The 23,558-nt window shown below is 42.8% G+C and overlaps 1 protein-coding gene across 1 annotated transcript; it reads right to left on the reverse strand.

The window, feature by feature from the left end:
• Positions 1–397: 397 nt before the first annotated feature.
• TRIM42 (tripartite motif containing 42) lies at positions 398–22,990 on the reverse strand. Its single transcript, XM_036105944.2, has 5 exons — positions 22,650–22,990; positions 18,199–18,896; positions 13,106–13,929; positions 9,977–10,201; positions 398–484 (listed from the first exon to the last, which is right to left on the reverse strand). The coding sequence occupies exons 1-5, from the start codon at positions 22,988–22,990 to the stop codon at positions 398–400; spliced, it is 2,175 nt and encodes a 724-aa protein (XP_035961837.1).
• Positions 22,991–23,558: the final 568 nt, after the last annotated feature.

The raw sequence follows: 23,558 nt of genomic DNA on the forward strand, positions 1-23,558 counted from the left end.
CCCATCAAACAGTGACTTACCCAAACACCAAAAGCTAGTTAGACTAGGGTCAGAATGCACACCTAGAGGGCCTGACTGCAAAGAGAGTGACCTTTTTACTACCCAGAGGTCTGGTGGTTGCCATGTACAAAACACTACAGAATTCTGAACCTAAGGTTAGGCCTGAGCTAATGGAGGTGTAGAGACTTGCTGTTTTACATCTTAGTTCCAAAATAATGAGCAAACAGTAAGCCATGACATCAGGCATTTCCTTTTATTAGCTCTTAGAAGACTCAGAGGTCCTGGGAACATCGTCTGCAACCTCACTGAAGAATGTGGTGAGAAAAATACATATATGTGTGTGTGTATATGTCTATCTGTGGTGCATCGCTGAAGTTGCTGCCTGCTCTGCGGGAGCTCAGAAGCGCTTCTGGAGGGCAGTCTGGATGTTCTTCAGCAGGCCCCACTTAGCTCGGGTCTTCCCACGCTCATCTGGCGTTACGACCTGCAATCAGAAGCAGAGAGCCATGGCACCAGCCACAGGGGAAACAGTAGCTTCCAGTAGCATGGCCACTGCCATGCACCAGACCCTCACACATCATCTCATTAACTCCTCATGATGGCCACACAAAGCAGGTACCGCTGACCCCCTTATATGAATGAGGACACTGAAGCTCAGAAGGACCAGGTAACTTTTTGCTTTTCTAAAGTCGTACTCCTAAAATGCGGTGAGACTGGGATTTCATGGACCAGTTTCCACTTCCTCTAAGGAACTGAATTTAACTGAGAGTTGTGACCTCAGGTGCTTCACCATAGAGCAGCCCTCCAGGGTGTCCACCCAGCACCTGGAAATTGCTTCTATCATAGCTGTTATCATTTGTAAATTCCATTAATGTGTTTGGCTCTTAACAGACTGAGCACCTTGACTGGGTTGTAGGGGAAGTGATAGTCTTTCATCTCTGTAATCCCAACATTGGTTAAGGTAAAGAGAACATTCTGAGAGAAGTGGATGAAAGGTGAATAGAACCACAATTTGTAAATCTGCCAATTGCCTCTCTCTGATGCTTCACACTATCTTTGATCGCAATGAGCTGTCAGAGCTACCTGGAAAGGGAAAACTGCAGTGAGCAAGTCTCCTACAAATCTAACCAACTCAGCTTACACGTGGATCTCCCTGCTTTACCTCAAAGGTGCTGGGTTTCTCCATGCTTCTGGTCTGGAAGCATTCCTGTTCCTTTCCAGTACACATTTACTGAAGAGGCGTTTAGGGAGTGAGGCTGAGATCCAGGGATGAGGGATAGCCCACTGGAATAGCGGGCTCTGTCTAGACAGATCAGGACTCATGAGGCAGATGGGTGGGGTTGCGGTTTGGGTGGTGAAGAGTGATGTTTGTACAATGTCCCTATATACAAAGCTTTTAACTTTTTATATTTGTATTCAAAGGGAAAAGGCAAAAAAAGAAATAGACACTTATTAAATTATGCCCTTTATTTTTTTTGTGTGTGTGTTTTAAGTTACATTTTGTGATAGATTCTTTTAATTATTTTTTATTTTTTTAATTTAATTTTATTATGTTATGTTAATTACATCATTAGTTTTTGATGTGGGGTTCCATGATTCATTGTTTGCGTATAACACCCAGTGCTCCATTCAATACGTGCCCTCTTTAATACCCATCACCAGGCTAACCCATACCCCCACTCCCCCTCCCTTCTAGAACCCTCAGTTTGTTTCTCAGAGTCCATAGTCTCTCATGGTTCATCTCCCCCTCCGATTTCCCCTGCTTCATTTTTCCCTTCCTACTATCTTCTTCTTCTTCTTCTTTTAACATATAATGTATTATTTGTTTCAGAGGTACAGGTCTGTGATTCATCAGTCTTAACCCAATTCACAGAGCTCACCATAGCATATACCCTCCCCTGTGTCTATCACCCAGCCACCCCATCCCTCCCACCCCCCACCACTCCAGCAACCCCATCCCTCCCACCCCCCTGAGATTAAGAATTCCTCATATCAGTGAGGTCATATGATACATACCTTTCTCTGATTGACTTATTTCGCTTAGCATAATACCCTCTAGTTCCATCCATGTCTTTGCAAATGGCAAGATTTCATTTTTTTTTTGATGGCTGCATAATATTCCATTGTCTATATATACCACATCTTCTTTATCCATTCATCTGTTGATGGACATCTTGGCTCTTTCCATGGTTTGGCTATTGTGGACATTGCTGCTATAAACATCGGGGTGCACATACCCCTTTGGATCACTACATTTGTATCTTTGGGGTAAATACCCAGTAGAGCAATTGCTGGGTCATATGGTAGCTCTATTTTCAACTTTTTGAGGAACCTCCATACTGTTTTCCAGAGTGGCTGCATCAGCTTGCATTCCCACCAACAGTGTAGGAGGGTTCCCCTTTCTCCGCATCCCTGCCAACATCTTTCGTTTCCTGACTTGTTAATTTTAGCCATTCTGACTGGTCTGAGGTGGTATCTCATTGAGGTTTTGATTTGGATTTCCCTGATGCTGAGCGATGTTGAGCACTTTTTCATGTGTCTGTTGGCCATTTGGATGTCTTCTTTGGAAAAATGTCTGTTCATGTCTTCTGCCCATTTCTTGATTGGATTATCTGTTCTTTGGGTGTTGAATTTGATAAGTTCTTTATAGATTTTGGATACTAGCCCTTTATCTGATATGTCATTTGCATATATCTTCTCTCATTCTGTCGGGTGTCTTTTGGTTTTGTTGACTGTTTCTTTTGCTGTGCAAAAGCTTTTTATCTTGATGAAGTCCCAGTAGTTCATTTTTGCCCTTGCTTCCCTTGCCTTTGGTGATGTTTCTAGGAAGAAGTTGCTGTGGCTGAGGTCGAAGAGGTTGCTGCCTGTGTTCTTCTCAAGGATTTTGATGGACTCCTGTCTCACATTTAGGTCTTTCATCCATTTTGAGTCTATTTTTGTGTGTGGTGTTAGGAAATGGTCCAGTTTCATTCTTCTGCATGTGGCTGTCCAAATTTCCCAGCACCATTTGTTGAAGAGACTGTCTTTTTTCCATTGGACATTCTTTCCTGCTTTGTCAAAGATTAGTTGACCATAGAGTTGAGGGTCCATTTCTGGGCTCTCTATTCTGTTCCATTGATCTATGTGTCTGTTTTTGTACCAGTACCATACTGTCTTGACGATGCCAGCTTTGTAATAGAGCTGGAAGTCCGGAATTGTGATGCCGCCAGCTTTGCTTTTCTTTTTCAACATTCCTCTGGCTATTTGGGGTCTTTTCTGGTTCCATACAAATTTTAGGATTATTTGTTCCATTTCTTTGAAAAAAGTGGATGGTATTTTGATGGGGATTGCATTGAATGTGTAGATTGCTCTAGGTAGCATTGACATCTTCACAATATTTGTTCTTCCAATCCATGAGCATGGAACGTTTTTCCATTTCTTTGTGTCTTCCTCAATTTCTTTCATGAGCATTTTATAGTTTTCTGAGTATAGATTCTGTGCCTCTTTGGTTAGATTTATTCCTAGGTATCTTATGGTTTTGGGTGCAATTGTAAATGGGATCGACTCCTTAATTTCTCTTTCTTCTGTCTTGTTGTTGTTGTATAGGAATGCCACTGATTTCTGTGCATTGATTTTATATCCTGCCACTTTACTGAATTCCTGTATGAGTTCTAGCAGTTTTGGGGCAGAGTCTTTTGGGTTTTCCACATAAAGTATCATATCATCTGCAAAGAGTGAGAGTTTGACTTCTTTGCTGATTCGGATGCCTTTTATTTCTTTTTGTTGTCTGATTGTGCCCTTTATTTTTACCAAATTTTTTAAATTTTAAAGAAAACAGGGCTTTATGCAAGGTAAAGACCATATTATATACATGATACTAGATTACCCATTGCTGGATAAAAATGGAGATAACACAGAGAGACAGCCTTGGTAAAGATAGTAGATATAGTATAAGATATACACATCGAATTATCAAGGGCGATAATGAAGGGATAACAGTGTTGTGATGGGGTTGGGAATTGACTCATAAAACATAGGGGATTTGAATTTTGCTGTAAAGTAGTCAGGGTCTCCAGAGATAGACTATGTGTGATGTGTGAGTGGGGCAATGAGTATTCGGATATGTTTATGAACAAGGGGATGAGATGAAACAGGACAAAAGAAATAGAGAACAGAACTTGAGATACTAAAGAAATTGAAATGATAGCTGACATCTTCTTCCCTGCCCAAAATGCTCAGATGGTTTTCCAAATGAATTCTAACCAACTTTTAGGAAAGAGTTGTTCTAGAAAGCAGGAAAAGAGCAAAAGCTTCCTACCTCATTTTATTAAGCTAATAAACTATTGATTTCAAAGCTAGATAAAAACAATATAAGCAAAACATTATAGGGCCAGTTCACTTATGACCATAGATACAATAATCCAAAATAAAATATGAGCTAACTAAAACCAAGTATGTTAAATAATCACATCATGGTCACATAGGGTTTATTACATGAATGCAAGTCAAGCTTAACATCAGAGAATCAATGTAATTCATTTCATGAAGGCCTAAAGGAGAAGAATCATATGATTGTCTCAAATAATACAAAAAATGCCTAAGATTGTACAGCTCTCAGAAATTTAGAAGTAGAAGGAAATTTCCTTAATGAGAATTATACATCACAAAAACTAAATACAAAATCATCATAGCTCAATGGAAAAGCATTAAGATCAGGAATAAGACAAAGATATCAAGTATTTCAGCTTCTATTTTCTGTAGGACTCATGCCCCTAGCCAAAGGTATAGGGAAAGAAAAGACATAGAGTTCAAGGATTGTAAGAAAAAGCTAAAACTATCACTATTCATAAATGATAGGGTCATAGCCTGGAAAAACAAGCAAAATCAGCAGATAAACTCTCAGAATAATAAGAGAGTTTATCAAGATTGCTGGAATCTGGGGCACCTGGGTGGTTTAGTCAGTTATGCGTCTGCCTTCGGCTCGGGTCATGATCCCAGGGTCTTGGGATCGAGTCCTGCGTTGGGCTCCCTATTAGCAGGGAGTCTGCTTCTCTTCTCTCTCTGTCCCTGACCCTGCTCATGCTCTCTCTCTCTCTCTATCTCAAATAAATAAATAAAATCTTAAAAAAAGATTGCTGGAATCAAGATTAACCTCCAAACACCAATAATTTTTATTCTAAACCAGCAATACCTTAGAAAATACAATCAAATATAAGATAATATTCATAATATCTACAAAGTCTGCAAACTATTTAGTTTAACCAGGAACGTGTAGTACCTCTATGAGAAGAATTTAAAAGCCTAAGTAAAGCACATTGAAGATGATTTGAATAAATGTCAGACCTATTACAAAAATATCAAATGCCTCCAAATTAATTTAGAGACTCAATACCTTCCTAATCAAATTCTTTTCTGGATTTTTTCTTTCTTTCTTTTTCTTTCTTTCTTTCTTTCTTTCTTTCTTTCTTTCTTTCTTTCTTTCTTTCCTTTTTTTTTTTTTTAGGAATTCAATTTACTTACTCCAAAATTTATATGAAGGAACAAATTCCTATGATTAGTTAAATAAACCTTAAAAAAGAAAGAAGGGTAATGGGCAGACTTACCCTGGCAGTTCATCAAGACAGAGCACAAAGCTGAGATTAAACAATAAAACCAGTGTGGCATTGATATAGAAACAGACAAACTTCCCTACAGGAGGCTGTAGAGAGCTCAGAGCCCGAAATACATGGTACTTTAATATAAGATGGCAGGGGCACCTTTACTGTATACGAATGGAGAAGACATTGCTTGGTGGATGCCATTGGAAAAACTGGCTCACTAGATGGTCAAAAAAAGTGCATCCCTATTTAGCACTACACACAAAGTTGGGCTCTGGATGGATGAAAGTTCTAAATTTGCTAGGTAAAACTAAAGTTAATAAAAGAATTATGTGGAAGATTATCTTTGTGACCTAAGCCTATGGAAGAACTTTCTTAAACAAAACTTCAAAAGGTCAAACCAGAAGGGAAAAATAATTGATGACTTTGATCATATCAAAATGGAAGTTTTCTGCTGTTTCATGAAATACACTATGAACAAAGTTAATAGACAAATGTCAGAACAGAGAAGATATTAACAATGTCTAAAACCATTATCTGGAATATATCGGGACACACTGAAATTCACCTAGAAAATGAAAAATGCAATAGAAAAATGGGCAAAGGATATTTCTCAGGTTATTTACAGAAGAGGAAATCTTGAAAACCAAGAAGCATATGAAATGAAATTTCAAACAATAAGAAGACAGCACTTTGTACCTATTGGATTAGCAAAATAGTAGAAAGCTGGATCGTGCCACATACAGGTGGGCTAGGATATAGGGGCCCTTGTTCATTCTTTATGGACCCATACATGCATGCATTGAAATCAAGTATGCATGTACTCTATGACCCAGCAATTTCACTCATGGTATATATCTGGTAAGGGCTGAATTGTGTCCTCCCAAAATTTATACCTTGAAGTCCTATCCCCAGTACTTCAGCATGTGCCTATACAGTTGACCCTTGAACAATGCACTTGATGTAACAGGGGACATCTAGTTTACAGACTGTGGTAGGCAGAGTAATCGCCCCCAAAGATGTCCACGTCATGACGCTGGGAACCTGTGAACATGTTATGTTACACAGCAAAAGGGAATTAAGGTTCCTAGTCAGCTGGCTTTAAGACAAAGATTATGTTGAATCATCAGGTGGGTCCAATGTAATCACAAGAGTCCTTCAAAGTGGAAGAGAGGGGCGGAAGAGAGCCAGGGAGTGTGAGAAGGGGGAGACAAAGTAAAGAGGCTATTGTCAGAAATGAAAATGGGGATGGTGGTCAGGAGGGACCCTGGGGACTAGCGGAAGAGCAGGAGAAGAAACAGGCTAAAGGATATATGACTTGTCTAAAAACACATTTCTTCATTCCTTCAAAACTATCAGGCTCTTGGATGTTAGAGGCTGTTGGTGGAGGGCTGTGGGCCGAGAGGAGTGAAGAAGACCAGCAGGACACCTGCCCTCCTGGGGCTTACAGCCTAGTGGAGTTGGGGCTAGGTACACCAGGCCAAGCAATGCTCAATCTTGCCTCTCAAAAAAAAAAAAAAAAAAAGTCCCACTCTCACTGCTGTTGGCTTGGACAACATTTTCCCAGCATGAGATGCCAGGTCACCAGGGTGGGGCCCACCAGCCCAGACTTAGCTGAATCTGACTGTGGTGTAGGGGACAAAGAGCTCCAGCTTGGATGACACCTAGGTTCCCACTCAACTCTTCCTTCAAGTTACATGAGGGCCGACACTTTCCCTTCCTGAGACTCAGTTTCCTTATCTGTAAAATAGAGGCAATAACTCCCCTCCTCCAGTGGTTGGTAGATCAGTGATAACGAATAGACAGTGTCTGACATCGAGTCGGCCTTCAATAAATGGGACCTTTAAAAAGCATTCAAGTTAATTTTCATGATTCACGTATTATACTTCGAATAAAATCCCTTAAAAATCAGCAAGTCACAGACTATGAAAATCAAATATGAAAGGTGTTATTTCACTTCCTTTTCAAAAGTACATATGATGGAAATATTGTATTTTGGATAAGAAATGATTCGGCTACCTCATTATAGCATTTTAAATGAAACCTTTCAGGAATACCTGCATAGAACTGATGCCAAAGGAAAAGTATTTTGATTTTATAGGAAAGAACTGAAGTCATTACTTTTATGAAGCTTTATAAATGTCATTCAAACACACCATCTTATTTTCATTTGCTATTGAAGCCTTTACTTATGCAAATCATGACAAAAGTTAAGGAAGCCAGTGTTTCCCCTTGAATGCTAATATAATCACAAAGAGGGAGGAAGAATTACTTCTGAAGGAAAAATCTATATTGCAGCTCTGCAAGTCAGATAAAAATGAAGCTTCCAGAAAACCTCATTAATTAGTGCTCTGCTCATTTAGAAATTGTGTTAAAAAGCAAAGAAACTGGAATGGGTTTCCCTCCCATACAGGAAGTACAAATTAATCGCATAAACACAGTTTCAGGGGGAATGTTATTTCTTGACTGATTGCATAAAACACTTAGCTTTCAGACATCTTATGGTGCTTTGTAATTATTAATTTTATTCATCAATTTATTTCTTCACTCTTTAATTTAGACATTCATTCATATATTCATTTGTTTGGTCATATTTTCAGTCATGTATTCATTCAATAACCATTAAGAACCCAAGATATGCACAGTGCTGTGGTAAGCATTGTGGGAGAAAGAGAGATGAATTAGACATGAAGTTTGTTTTCAGGGAGTTTGGAGCTCAAGATGAAGGACAAAACATCTACCTAAGAAGGGCCAACACATTTCAGTCTCTCCACCTCTGTCCTTGACCCTAGCATGGAAAAATGACAGGAGATACATTTAAAAAAAATTAGTAACAGCATTGAGTGCCCTTCATGTTCAAGACATTTTTGAGGAATTTCTAAAAAATTAGAAGGAAGATGGATAGAACTAGAGGAAGGAAGAATCCATAGTCAAAAGGACATGCTGCAAAATATGGTAGCAGCTGTGGGTGTTCCATGCTTGGGAGAGAAGGGTACCAACAAGAATTGGGCTCTGAGCCACCTGCCTGACAGGGGAATGGGTGGGGTAGAGAAAGAGGAGCAGCAAGGCTGACTTTCTCATCCCACTTCCTTCCCAGGGAAGTGTCTGACCTCTGTGGGAGTGGGAAGGGGTGCATGTGGGTACTGACTCCAGAAGGAGTCCAGATGGACTAGAGACCTTCCACCTAGAGCACACTTGCTACTGGTACACGGGCCAACAGCACAATCCTGCCCCCACCCTGCCTCCTGCTTCCCTTCATCACTAGAGGTAGCAACCAATCAGATTCTCTTCTGCAAACACTGGACCTGAGACAAAGGGAGTGGTGCTAGTCAGATTGTGTTGGTCACACAGAAGTTGGGCCAAGACAATCCAAAACCACAAGCAAGCTGAATTTAGGAGAGGAGATACTACAAACTAGGTGAAAGTAGAATAGATTCAGACAGAAGCAGACATAGAAGGGCGGGCAGAGGGAGGACTGAGACAGAGACAGAGAGACAGAGAGAGGAAGAGAGAGGAACTGATAGTTTTCTAGTTCCCTTGGGGATCAGATGTATATCCTGGCTGGAAGTGGTCTCATGAGACTCCTCTCTCTCTGTACCATAAATCTCCCTTTTCAAAAGCTGAAATGAATGGACTTACTATCTTTACTCTAAAGAATCCCTGATTAAGCCATAAATCTACTCTTATCCCAAAGAACATCATCATGGTTATACAGTAAGATAGCTATGGGAAGTCTTGATATTTTTCTTCCTTTTCTCATTTGAGTATCAATAAAATTATATTCATGAATGTATATCCCCTGGGGATATAAAGAAGAGTCAGCCTTGCATCACCAAGAAGATAGGAATAATCCCGTCCCTTCTTTTTGGGAGTCCATTCTGACATGCTCAGTGGCTATTCCTTGGCTTTCAGATAAACAGCAAATAAAAATTTTTAGTATAACTATGTCTAGAATATTACATGGGACATACTTATACTAAAAATTGTTTTCTGTATGCGTCCTGTATTTACGTTTGTTAAATCTGGCACTATACACTTGCTTTGAGTCACCACCAGGGCTAATAATGAGTTCTTTTTTTTGTCCTTCTCATGCCACAATTATCTGTTTAATAACCCTGAGCTCCTCGAAGGCAAGGATTATGTCTTATTTTCCTCTAAATCTCCACATCCTAAAAGAATGCCTAGCCCAAATGTTTTTTGAATCAAACTGAACTAACAATTTTCAGGCCTCATTTGCCAAGTTGGTTAAGGCCAGCAGCCTTCTCTCTGACCTGAGTTAACAAGTTTTCTGGGATTAGAGGGGGCAGTCGCACAGTAGGTTCTGTGATCTCGTGATCATCCTAACAGAGCTGCATCAGAGCTTATAAAGAAAGTCTGTCTGAGAAAAATGTGCACAGTACCTTGCAGATGTCACTCCATTGCCCAGGACCATTGTCATTGATGGCTCTAACTTTAAACAGATACTCAGTGTTGGGGGTCAGGTTGTGCAGCTCCAAACTCTGCTGCATTATATCCCGAATTTGCCCACAAAGCTCTGTCCGCACATTGTTAGGAGGGGTAGTAATGAGTTCATAAAATTCCATCTCAAAAGAGTCCACGTCTTCTGTTGGGCATGTCCAGTAAACCTATGAAGCAATGAACATGTGGGTGTGATATCAATATACACCATTCAGCTTTCTTTCCCATAAAGATTTGTGTCGTTAACTATCAGTGGGGTGAGTTTAAGCTGACCCCATCTCCTCCAGCTGCTGAGGACTTTGACGTAGACTGTGTGCAACAGTCTTGAAAGGCTACCTGATAAGGCCTGACATGATGTTTGTGATGCATTTCAAGAACAGAAGAATGCTTCTCTGGGTTCTATTACCACCAGCCAACATTGGCGGTGACCATTGGTCTACTGACACAACTAAGTAGGATAGCTGACATTTATTGAACACCTTCTATGCATCAGATTCTGTGTCTGACATTGCCTAACTCACCTAGTCTTCACAACTCCCTGGAAGGGAGATTTTATTATCCCATTTTACAGTTGAGGCTCAGGAAGGTTACATTAAGCAAATTCTAATAGAACCACAGACTACTAGAAGATGAAAAGTGTATCTATTCCAACCCTCTATTTTACACACAAAGAAGTAGAGTACCAGAGAGGTGAAAAGACTTGCCCAAGTCATGGAGAATATATGTTCACACTCAAAACATAAAATATCAACTTTTGGAAAGAGATATACTAACAAGTGTCAATTAGCAGGTTGTGATTTGCATATATTTTATACTGATTATATTGCATTCTTTAAGTTTTAATAAATTCAAATGTCATTATGTTTATAAAATTAATTTATAATTACTCATAAGTGCATAAATTTTTGTGACTTTATATAATTTGTAGTTATTTTTATATATTTATACTTTTAAAACCTTTTATAAATTTATATAATTCATCAGTGAAAATTAACTTATTTTTTTCTGATTATCAAAACTAACATACTCATTGTAAAAGACTTGGAAAATACAGAAAAAATATAAGGGATGAAAATAAATATCACTTATAATTCCAAAATTCAGTTAATAATTAATTTCTTTCCAATTTTGGAACATACACAAACACAGAGATATATATAATTTGGGTTATATTGCTTTGATTCCTACTTTCTTTCACTTGATATATTTTACATATTTCCCTATATTATGAAAAACTTAGTAAAGCACAATTTTAATAACTGTCCCATAAGTGATTTAATCCTTCTATAGTTGAATGTTTAGGTTGTTTCTAATTTTACACTCTAATAAATAATGATGCAGTGAAGACTTTTGGGGCATGAATTTTCATCTGAATTTTTAATCATTTCTCTGGGAAAGATTTCTAGAAATAAAATTGAGTTTTTAGAAAAAACTCCTTAGGATTTTTCAGATACATAATGACAAGTTATAAGACTAACTTTGAGAATGTTTTTTATGCCAAAAGCCTAAAGAGGACTGTCAACCATCATTTGTGAGAGAAGTCAACACAGATTTCATCTTGGGCATTACTGAGCACTATGTTTCCCATGTGAATTCCATTCCATGATCCTAATGGGGATCAATAATATCTTCAAATCAAATACCATATTTGGCAGTAGGTTTAGGTATCCCTCTCTTGACAGGCAATGTCTTAACTAGGTTTTCCTGTGTAGGCCCCTTTCTTGTGCTCATCCAGGGACCACTAACCGGTGGTGTGGGGTGACTGTTTTCCAAGCCCAAGTATGGAGAAGATATCCCTAGTTCTTCCCTTCCAGAGTAAGAAACTGCCAATCTCCTAAGCAGTCTAAGTTGCATGGAGAGACCTAAGGCCATCACTGAGCTAATGTCACGTACACTGCAGGCTTTGCTGATCTAGGATCATTTGGAAATGAACGTTCAGCTGTTTAGTTGTGGACATCTCTTCTGTGAAGGGCAGAGATACTTTGCTGTGTCTGAGAGCCCATGGGAAGGTATATTCTACTTTGCAATGTAAGGTCATTCTTGCTGGCAATTATAGACTCTAAAACATAGATTATGATGTCTCAGGAGAACAGCAAAGTAAAGCTTGGTCAGAGTCTGTTTTTCATTTTCTTGTTTTTTAGACCCTTGATATAAAAGTGCATTTTAACAAGACTTCCAGGTGCACATTAATGTTTGAGAATCAATGGTTTCAACTTTAAGGATGGTAAAAGTCTTTGGGAGTGTTGTCAGATTATGGGGGCAAAAGATGAGTTCTGCCACACGAAAGCAGGCCATGGGCTGGCCTGGGAGCTGTCCCTGTAGGGAATCCTAAGAGAGGCAAGATTTGCTCTAATAGAGTACCTAATTGCAAGTTAATCTGTTTCTCTCCCTGAACCTTAATAACACATTCTATAAACAGTTCAATTTATGTTCAGCTGGATTTGAAAGGAATGTTGAGGGAAAGGCCTTGTTAGGCCAAGAAGGTCAAGGAGGAGTCATGTCCCCTGAAGTCAGATGATGGCAGTGGTAGAGGTCTGTGAGAGAACCACACCCCCAAAATTTGAATCTCAGGAGATAAGAATTGGGATTCCATTGGGGATTTTCCTTCCATTCTTTCCAAATCATGGAGAGTATGGATAATTTCTTTAGGAAAGGTAGCAATTTAGAGGAATCACAGCTAATAGATAATGGAGCCTGTATTTACAATTTGATTTTCTGTGTTCTCTCTATTATTACAGGCTTTCCCCTGGGAAATATTACACCCTCCAAGCAGTCTCTTCCAATTACTTTGTTTCCCAAATTTGGGTTGCCCTTGAAATGGGGTTGGGGCTTTCAGATGTATTTTTGACTATAAGTTAAATATGTTGTTTGGTTTAAGCCAATCTTAGGGTACTTAAGATTTTAGGAACTTATCCCTTTTGAATGGGCTGACCATGAAGAATCCAGAGGAACAGATTTGAGTGACTGGACCCTAGAGATCAAAGAGGTAAGTGCAACCTTTCCTGACTACCCACCTCCATTCCGTACCTCACACCCCCTTGTCTTCGCCATGGGCCCAGAGCCTTTCTTACCTTGGCAGCTCTAGGATACACCAGAGTCTGGTAGATAACAAGTGGGCCTGGGGTCTTCACAGTACCATCATTGAATGAGTACCAGTTGTGGAAGCTGCTGCTGTTCTGCAGAGACTGGTTGTCTGCCCCTGTACTCCAGTAAGTATAGAGGCCATCTGTGAGTTTGGCAGGTGTGGCGGACTGGGCTCGCCCATAGGCTTCCAGACCCATTTTGGCCTTCTCACCACTGGTGGCGTTGAAGGACAACAAGGAGGAGCTTCGCTGGTATATCTGCTGGTTGCCGAAGCTGTGAGTGCTGAAGGTGACCTTCCTGGCAATCATCATTTCTGAGTGCATGGGATAGGGGGAGGGCAGGGAGTCCCCTGAGGAGCATACCTTCTTGGGTCCTGTGGGGAAGAGCTCGTGGATAGCACTGGAGAGCTCAGCAAAGTCCAAGGGCATGCAGTGCAAGGAGTGTAGCCGGAGCTGTGGGTCAGGCCTATAGGTGCTCTGGATGCCGTCTTCAATCTGGTCCACCAGAATCTTGGCGGACTGCAGAAACGCCACCTGGCCTGTCTCTTTCAGGGCTTCCTTGGAGTAGGCAATCAGGCCATCCATTTCATTCACTTTCATGGTTGTGACATACACGTATTTTTCAATCTCCTTCTGCCTGGACACCTCCAGATTCTCTATTTGCTCCATGATGGACTTCTCCTTCTCCTGTAGAATGCTGCGCAGCTTGAGAAATCCATTTCGGATCTCTTTTCGCTTCACCTCCTTGTCAGCTTTAAAGCTGTTTTTTAAAATGTTGAACTCCATTAGATCATTATCAATCTCATAGCGGACTGCAAAACAACCAGGTTAGTTACTTTGGTTAAAATTTTCATCTCCCCAGATGTTAAAGCCAGTAGAAGACTGGAGCAAATTCCTTTGGACCCCATGGAAGTGGGTGGAGAAGGAGGGAAAGCACTTGTAGTTGAACTGAAATAGGCTAGAACAGGTTTATGAGGTGCATCTGGCCTCCCTCAGGAATTCCCTCTCGGCCTCCTTGTCTAATACTTCCCTCAGGAATAACAGCCTTTCTTTCCTGGCATAGTTATATCTGTAGTAGTCTCTGTGGCTCTGGGTTGAAATTGAAAGTTCAAGACCACCCTTGATATGAGTTCTTACCAGACTTCACTTGTCAGCACGTTGGACTTAAGAAGAGGTGATGTCACAAAGTGACTGGTTTTCCCTGTGTGAAAGAACTGAATTTTCTAAGAACTAAATTTCTGATGACTTCTAAATGCTGCCTTGCCTAACTCACCAAAAACCTAGCCCTAGACAACAGGAAATCAGCTGGTCTCCCTCTCTTGCCTTTCCCCCATTTCCTTCCAAGAAAGAGTCTGCTGTTGCACTTCAAGGAGAACCCAATTTGTCCTGTATCCTCTTAAGTGGTTTTTGGATTATAAGTTCACTCAGTCATTCAACAAACATTTACTGAACACCTGTTATAAGTCATATGCCTTCCAAGGTACTAGGGATACATATATGAATATGAAAGGGCACCGACAATCAAGGCACTCAAAAATCCAGTGATACTACAGTATAGAGAATACTATGAAAGAAAGTATGTGGCACATCTCTGTGAAATGAGCAGCTTTGTTGGCTTTACAGTGATTTAGGCATCAGGCAGTGACAACTATGTGAAGACATGTCAACCTTCTGTGGCCTAGTCTAAAGATAAGATCCTCCCCTGAATGGTCAACTTTGCAGTGAATTGATGGGCTATAACTCTCACCAAATTTCACTCATGAGTAGGGGTGCCCCAGAATTTTTTGTACTTGGTTCTTAACATAGTCCTGGGTACACAGTAAGCTGGAGCTCTGTGGGTGGTGGCTATTGTAACAATGATGTGCATTTGAGTAAGAGAAACCCAAGAGTCCTGTTGGACCACGAGAACAGGGACTGTGGCTGTCTTGGTTATCACTATGACTAGGGTGTGTAGAAGGGCTTGAGAGGTATTTATTGAGTGAAAGCCAATCTGTTCTATTTTCTAACATCTTTGGGGTAAATGCCACTCTCTGGCCTATTTTGTGAAGCCACTGTTTCCTCTGCCCACCTCCTCCCTCATACTGGCACAGAAGCAATGCCAATGGGGGCTGAATAGGAAACAATCATGGTGATTGCAGAGGTGCTGAGAAGTGCTCCCCACTCTCCCCTGACTCAAACCCCACTGTGGCTTATGGCAGTTGAAATTCCACTTTATTCATTAATTTCTTTGACTATTCAATAGTTACTCACTGATTGCCAAAGACACTTGCATAAGAAATTCCTTGCTTTATTAAGGATTACGTTTATGTAAAGTCCTGAGAGATAGGATAAAAATTCCTTAGATGAGGGGGGAAAGAGGCAGCACCAGGAGAAGAGAAAGAGGAAGCCAGAAGCATCCCTCCCCCTGTCTTATAAATATGGCAACTTTGCAAGAGCTAGTCTTAGAGCAAAGTTAAATCAACATCTTTTTCAGGCAGTCCACTTAAAAGTAGCTATTGTTTATTAAACATTTATTATGGACCAGATCTAGATGATACACATATTATGGATCACATTTCTGTATTATCGTATATAACACTTATCTTCCTATGAGGAAGATATTGTTCCCATTTATAGATGAGGAAGCTAAGGCTCAGAGAGGTTAAGTTATTGTCCAATGACAGCAAGTAAATAGGAGAAACCAAGGCCTGTCTCTAATTCTATTTGTCTAACTCCAAAGCCTATGTTCTTAATTGCTCCAGCTGTGGTTCTCAGCCCTCTGTGAGCATCAGAATCTTCTGGGTAACTTTAAAGAAAACTCCTCTCTTGGCCTCACTTGCTGAGATTCTGAATTGGCCTGAGTTAGGACTCAGTAATCCAGATGAGGCAGTTTGTAGCTGCGTTTAGAATCTAATCCAAGGGATCTTCTGGGGATCTTGTTAAAAATGCAGATTCCCATGAAATTGGTATGGCTAGGGCCTGATTCTGCATGCCCAGGCTCCTGGGTGGTGCCATTGTTGCTGGTCCTAGTTAGCAAAGCTCTGCATGTGGTTCCAATGTGTAGCTGGAATCAACACCACAGATTCAATCAATTGACCCAAACTTGATCTTCCCTCCAGGGCCCAGAGTTTCTCAGTGTATTGTCAGACCATCTGCTTTTGAATTACCTGAAGATCTGTTTAAAATGCAGATTTATGGCACCTTCCTCAAAAGTGAATTGAATCCTTAAGAGCAAGTTTGAAACCTGGTTAAAAAAATTGGGGGGTGGTGGTGGTTCCCTTAGCAAGGATGGACAGGGCTAAATTCTTTACCTACGTATAAATGGATATGCCTTGAAGGTGACCCCTGTCCCCTTCCAATTGCTGGGCTGTTTGGAATTTGTACTGGTGTCCCCTTACATTGAATTGAATTTCATTGTCTGACTTCTAGGTGCCCTGGACTCTGAGAAAACTATCTTAGATTTCTCCTCTGTTAAAAACCCAGGCTTCCTGTGGTTACCTGGAGGCCACAGCAGACTAGGCAGCAGCCCCTTCCCTATGCTGAGGCCCCAGAGAATCCAGCTGAGCCCAGGCAGTGAGTCTACCTTAAGAAAACCCTCTAGAACCAAAGGGGCTACCCATTTCTTTGGCAATATGGCTCCTATAGAGTTTCTTTAATATAGTGATTTCCTTGGTGGTGGTTCTAAAACTGAATAAATATCAATTGATAAACAATGTTTCCTAGTAGAAGCAATTGAGAAGTGAAGGTATTTCTGAAATATGCATGCTAGTGAGAGGTCCTAGGTGACAGAGTTAGCAAAGCCCATCTCTGACCCATCTGTATGTCCAACAGGACCTTTGTGTGCAGCTCAGAGAAAAACTGCCTCCCACTCATATGTTTAGGCATGTTTACACATGGACACTGAAATATCCAACAAAGGAAAAGGCTGGGGTGATCTGGTGCACTTTGGTCACTTGACTGTCGTCCAGTCCTTAAGGAAGTAGACCACAGGTGGTGATGGTGGTGGTTTCTGTTGCTTTTCAATCTTTCAATCTTTAGATTCTGGTCACTGTTTAGCATAGAGTAGGTTGTCAAATGAATGTTATGGATTTAACATGGGTGTTGGAGTCAGATAGTCCAGGTCTGCCCATTTACTAGCTGCCTTGTGCCAATGACTTCTTAGAATCTCTGTTGTCTTATTCATGGAAGGAATTTTAATGCCTGTACTGTAGGATGATTGAGAAAATTAGGCTTGGGCATAGTATGCTTCTATTCAAGGAAGCTATTCCCAGGGGCAAAGAGCCCTAAAAGGATGCCTGAGATCCTCATGTCTAATCAGGTAGATCCACACCCAGAAATTATGGGTATTTTTGCTGAGCTCTGCAAAATATTGTTGTACCGCATTCCAGCATGGAAACTAGGGTCAGTTACCCTTATACAAACTACCTATTTTATAGATAAGCCAATATAAGTAACCCTGAGCAGGCATGCAGAAGGAAAACCAGCTGTTGACCAGAATGTTATTGGCTATTTCTGAGTATTTCTGTTATTATGTGTTTGCTACCAGTTCATTTACTTTGCTGTTTACAAGTTTTGGGAAAACACTGTTGAGGAAAATTTAAAATAGAAATGATTTCAACATTGACTTAATTCTTTCCTTCTGCAAATTGGGAAAATACCAAAGATATCCAACTTTAGTGACAACTTTAGAAAGGTTCACAGATAATAGAAGATCAAATTTACCACTTTTCAAAGGAGGAAATGAGGTCCAAGGTCATGAAGATTGTAACCAAGATTATAGAATCTTTCTGGGTTGATTACGTGCCAGATACTTTTTTGCATGCTACACTTAGAGTAACCCATTTAGTCCTCACAAAGGAGTTACTATTACTATGCCCATTTTACAGATGAAAAAACCAAGGCGCAGGGAGGTTAACAGGCTGGTGGTGGTTGCCAGGCGTGCACACCAGGCCAATGCCTTGCAGCCTAGCAAAGTGTTTCTCAGTGCTTGGATTGCCCCACCAGGTGGGGGAGGCTCTCACCAAACAGACTGCCCAGAGCCATTTTGCCTAACAGTTCCTGAACTAGAAGTTACTGTGCAGGAGAGGGAAGGGGACCAGGACCTGCTTTGAACTTGGCGATGGCGCTGAAGAGCGCGGCGGCCCTTTCAGAGCAGGCGTCGATGAGGCTGATGGTCTCGTGGCCGTTGTGCAAGGCCGTCTTGCAGAAGGTGCAGAGCAGCTGGTTGTCGTGGCGGCAGTACTCAATGATGCGGCTGGACGGGTGGTGGATGCAGATCTTCTCATCCTGGTCCTCGGTGCTGGTGTCCACGAAGACGTGGTCCTGCATGGCCACGTCCGAGTGGAAGGTCTTGAGGCAGTCGTTACACAGGTTGAGACGGCAGGTGATGCAGCGCTTGTAGGCGATGCGCCGGTTGCGGCAGACCTGGCAGACGATGGGCCCGGAGGAGCGGTCGAAGCGCCACTTGAGGTAGCCGTGCTGCTGCATGTAGCGCTTGGTGAGGCGCCCGCGCAGGTAGTTCTCGGGCAGCTGCATCTTGTGGCTGTATGGCATGCAGTGCGAGCGGTTGCACACGGGGCAGATGAGGATGAAGAAGTTCTCGGTGACTTCGGCATGCTTTTGCAGCTGTCGCAGGCACTTCTCGCACAGGCTGTGGTTGCAGGGCAGCATGAACGAGTGCAGGCGCAGCCGGCTGCACATGGGGCACGAGAGATGGTCCACCAGGTTGCTGTTCGCGGGCGTCGCCTTCACCTCATCCACCTGGGTGTCGCTGCTTCCGATGCGCAGGGCGGTCTTGGAGCTGGAAGGAGAAGCAGACATGGGGAGGGCTTCAGGAGGCAGGCTTCAGAGCTCACCCCGTTTCTGGCCTCTGAAAGAACTAGGGGTTCACCGCCAGGCAGGCCAGTGTGATGGCGGGGAGCATGGGCTCCATGCCGGGGCACCTGGGTTCTAAACCTGCCTCCGCTATTCTTTTAGCTGGGCGACCTCGGATCAGTTAACCTCTCTCTGCCTTTTTCCTCGCTATAAAATTAGTAGTCACATTATAGAGTTTCTTGAGGGGATTAAAATTACATTTCATACCTACAAAGCTTGAGAGCAGCCCCTGGAACACAGTAAGCAGTGGACACTGCATGTTGTGATTTTTTGAGCAAGAGAAAGCAGAAGAGACTGGCCTGGCACCATCAGCTGGGCCTTGGTGTTGGGGTGATGTTGGCTGGGTGATGTTGCCCATCAATAATGTCACAGAATACCAACACCCCACAAAGCCCTTCTGAGACTGTGATGGAGCAAAGCAGAAATAAGACCACTGCATCCTGTTTGAATGCAGGCCAAACAAGAATATCATCCAGACCACAAAAATGACCAAACCTGGCCTATCCTGTTTAGTGGGAGCGTACTGCTTTTTCACCAGTTGCAACGTTGGGCACCCAGTGTGCTTCCCATCTTGTAGACAAGATTTTTATCTGGTTATCCACTAGGAGATCTACCCCCACTTCCTCACCTAAAATGAGGTTAAATCCCATAATAACTTGCTGAGGCCTTTTACCGAGACACTTCACTCTTAACCATGGTGTATGTTCTCACTTGTCGCAATGATTCGGTAAATCCAATCTTGTCCACCTACAGGTGTGTTCTTGGTGAGTTTTGCTTGGCAGGCATTGACGTCATCATTATTTTTGTATGTAAAATGGATGGGTAAAGTGTCCTTCCGAGGACACTAGGAGTTCAGTCCTTGAGCCAAGTCTAGAACCCGAGTGCTCCAACCAGCAGACCAATAGGTAAGAGTTAAGGGTCTAGGCTCTAGGGGTGGATTGCTCATGGTGGAGTACACCCTTTAGAGCTGCACCTTCGAAATGAGTTTCTTAACCTCTCCCATTCTCAGTTTCCTCATCTGTAATCCAAAGCTCAAAGCTCACAATCCTATGTCTTTCATGAGAATTTTACAAAGTCTACATGAGGTAATCCATGATAAAGTGCTTAACTGCTGGCACATAGTAAGGACTCAGTAAATGTGGCCACTGCAATTACTCCCCTCTGGTACTAGCCAGCTAATGTCCACAGTAGAGGACAACAATGGTCAAGTCCAGAAGTGTGTGCTTCTACTGTTCGTGTGTGAGTGTGTGTGTGTGCCTCTGTATGTGTTGATTCTTTGTCTAATAGCTGAGGTTGATTTCATATATTTAATTCTAAGAACCGTGGATGAAATAAAAGCATACTTATAAAATTCAAGTGCATGTTCTAAGAGGCTATAATCAGGGCAAAAGCAGTTTCTGAAAATAAATAAGTTAGCTGTGGGGATAGAAATGGAAGCAGATACACAATTTGTGACTATTCCTGTCTCTTCTCTTCTGTTCACATTAGTGATATTTGGGTGTTGATCTTGGCATTGTGGATGTATTCTTTTCTGCTTCTGGCTTCTTGTAGTCCCTATATGCCCCTATCTACTTCCCCATCTCTCAGCCAGGGACCTATATCTTAGAGCCCAGGTAGTCAAAGGTGCTGCCCAAGCATACTGGAAGTATGAAGGGAGTGGCCCTGTGGTGACAGAGAGTGCCTCTTGTGGGGACTCAGGCTCCTGGGAAGCTCATCCCTTAGGGATTTGGGAGCTGGGTCCTAGGCCTGCTGACCACAATGTTCTTGGCTCCATTCCCTCTCTGCTTTCTCAGTCTTGTGCCTGGGCCCTGCAAGGAATCACTGGATGTACAGTCAGTTGTACACGTGGTAGCTGGATGAACCTCTCTAGTTCAAGAAGGTGGGATTCTGAGGATCATGGTGTAATATAAAGGGAGACAGCGTGAGAAATCAGGAAGAAGGAGGGAGGGAGGGTGATGCTGGGGGAAGAGAGAGAGAGCAGGGAGGCAGTGATTCAGAAACCAGGAGAGAGGCCAGTTGGAAGATAAACCTCAGTGTACCCACAGCCCACCTCCTGACACTCGCAGTAGCATCTCTGACCATCCTTGGAAAGCCTCAGGCTTGGAGCTGGGCATTCAGTGGCCATGGTTCCCTACCCAAATAGCCACCAAACCCAGCAGCCTTGCCTTCTTGCTAAGATATCGGGCCTCTCCTATTCTGCACAGCCCCCTCCTTCCAATTTAGGGCTATTCTCCCAGTACCTGAGTTCTCACTGTGTCACATGGCAGGTCTCCCAGCTTCCCTTCGGTTCCTTCCAGGCCATCTGTACTTTAGAATCACCTGGGGGGCTTTTACAATTCTGATGCCCCGGTGACACCCAGACCAATGAAATCAGAATATCTGGGGATGAGGACCTTTGTAAAGATCCCCAGGTGATTCTAATGTAAAGCAAAGTTTGGGAGCTACTGACCTAAGGCATCTTCCCAAAGCACCAAAGTCATCCCTCCTCTGTTGAAATGTGGTCAGTGACTCTCCATTGCTGATATGCAGAAAATGGGGCAGTTGAGTCAGGAGAGAAGAATGTGGATGTTACTTTCTGCACCTGAGAACTTCTGGGCTTTTATCCAAGACCCCTGGGTTCTCTATTCATGCAAACACCACGAGAGGTCCATGAATGGAGAGTAACGTTTATTAAGCACCTACTAAGTGCTGAACTGCAAAGTGGATCCTATTCTTCTCCTGAATTCACTGAATCTTTGCTCACGGAATTGTTTTTCCAGCCTTGAAAAGCTTTAAACCTGCCTCTGATTTTCTGCCTCTCCAATGGTGGCATCTTATGTAGTTCTGATCTTTGATCTTTTCTCATCTAAGAAGTCTGCCTTTGCTGCTTGAGACACCCCTCAAATGTGACATAAAAGGACTGTCTCTGTCAGAACAGGAAGAGAACATGCAGTACTCGACACAGGTTAGTGTGTTACTTGTTAGTGTGTTACTTAGGGTCTCAGTTACTTGCCCCATGCAAGTAACTGAGACCCTAAGTTGCATGACTTCCAGATAGAAAGAGAAGGCTGCAGGAGTTGAGGGCCCTCTGGGGTACTTATATAGGACACAGGGGTCAAAAATGGCCTGTGGAAGTTGTTAACTTTTCCAATACATGTTAAGGTATCAAAAGTTCAGAGGAGGAAGAAAAGGGGCAATTTATATTTTTATATCACATAACAAGATTACAAAGCACATACATTAATCCCCATACCCGCTGAATCATGGCTGACGTTATACTCTCCATTTTGCAGTACAGCATTTTTAAGTTAAGACACAGAGTCTGGGTTCAAAATCTGGCTTCATCTTACTAGCTAGGTGATCCTGGGCCACTGGACCTTGCAAAGGCTCAGTTTCCTCGCTGGCGTGGTGGGCATGAGGTGAGGGTTGCCTGGGGTCACACATGCAGTGCCTGGCATTCAGAAACCAGGAGAGAGGCCAGTCGGAAGATAAACCCCTTACGCGCTAAGTATTAGCGCCCCCTACTGGGTGCAAGTGAGAGAGCGCCGTGCTCATTCACAGGGCTGGCGGGGAGTGGATTTCGAACTCAGGGTTAGCTGCGGTTACTGGCTGTGTGGGACACGCTTAATTGCTACAGAATCTTTGGCCTCCTCTTCTCAGGTGGAGAAATGGCCTCGGGGTGGGGGCAGCGGGCACTTACGAGGTGCGGATGCTCCTGAGGCGGCCCTTGTGGAACGTGATGGAGGCATTGCGGCAGCAGCGGCTCTCGTAGTAGTAACACTGGAGGTTGCTGCTGGTCGTGCAGCAGCACTTGCAGTCGGGGTCATTGGCCCAGGAGCAGCAGCACCAGTGGCAGTTGGGGTTCTCGGAGCAGGTGCAGTGGCAGCACTGGCAGTTGCGCTCGTCCTTGTAAGGGCAGGGGAAGCAGGTGCAGTTCCGCTCGGAGGTGAAGAGGAACTTGCAGCACAGACAGGAGCATAACCGAGGACAACATCTCTGCCATGTACAACATGGAGAGCAAACACACATAGCAGTCTCCATGGCGCCTACATGATTGCCACCGGCTGTCCAGAGCTCTGGAACCCTTCTCTATAAGAATCTTGTGGTCTCCTAGGGAGGGGGTCCCTCCTCCCCCCGGCCAATGAGGCCCTCAGCTTGGAGGTTGCAAGAGGTTGGCTGTTATGAGGGCTTCACAGGTGGTGTCCCTACTAGGAAGCTCCTGAGCTGGCATTTACATATATCAGCCTGAGGCCATTTGCTTATGTCACAATCCCTGTCTCCCCGCCATGTCTCACCATGCTGGGTGGGTGAGATATGGGGAGTAGTGGCAAGCAGTGGGGGGCTGATGGACACTCCATGCTTCCATAGGATCGGCTTCAGAGGGGGGTTAATGCAAAGAGCATCCTGGAGGTTTAGCTGTCACTTGTCACCTTCTGGGTTATGGGGCAGATTCCAGAAGCTATTTCTCTTTGATGATGTTTTCCCTGCAACTTGAGCTAGTTGACTTCAGGGTATGTCTTCATGGGCTGAAAGGACTGGGTATGATTAATTGGAAGTGGACTGACATGATGTTCTCTCCTTGGGCCTTTTCTGCATTGATTGAACTCTT

Source organism: Halichoerus grypus, chromosome 1 (assembly GCF_964656455.1).
Source record: "Halichoerus grypus chromosome 1, mHalGry1.hap1.1, whole genome shotgun sequence".
NCBI classification, from domain to species: Eukaryota; Metazoa; Chordata; class Mammalia; order Carnivora; family Phocidae; genus Halichoerus; species Halichoerus grypus.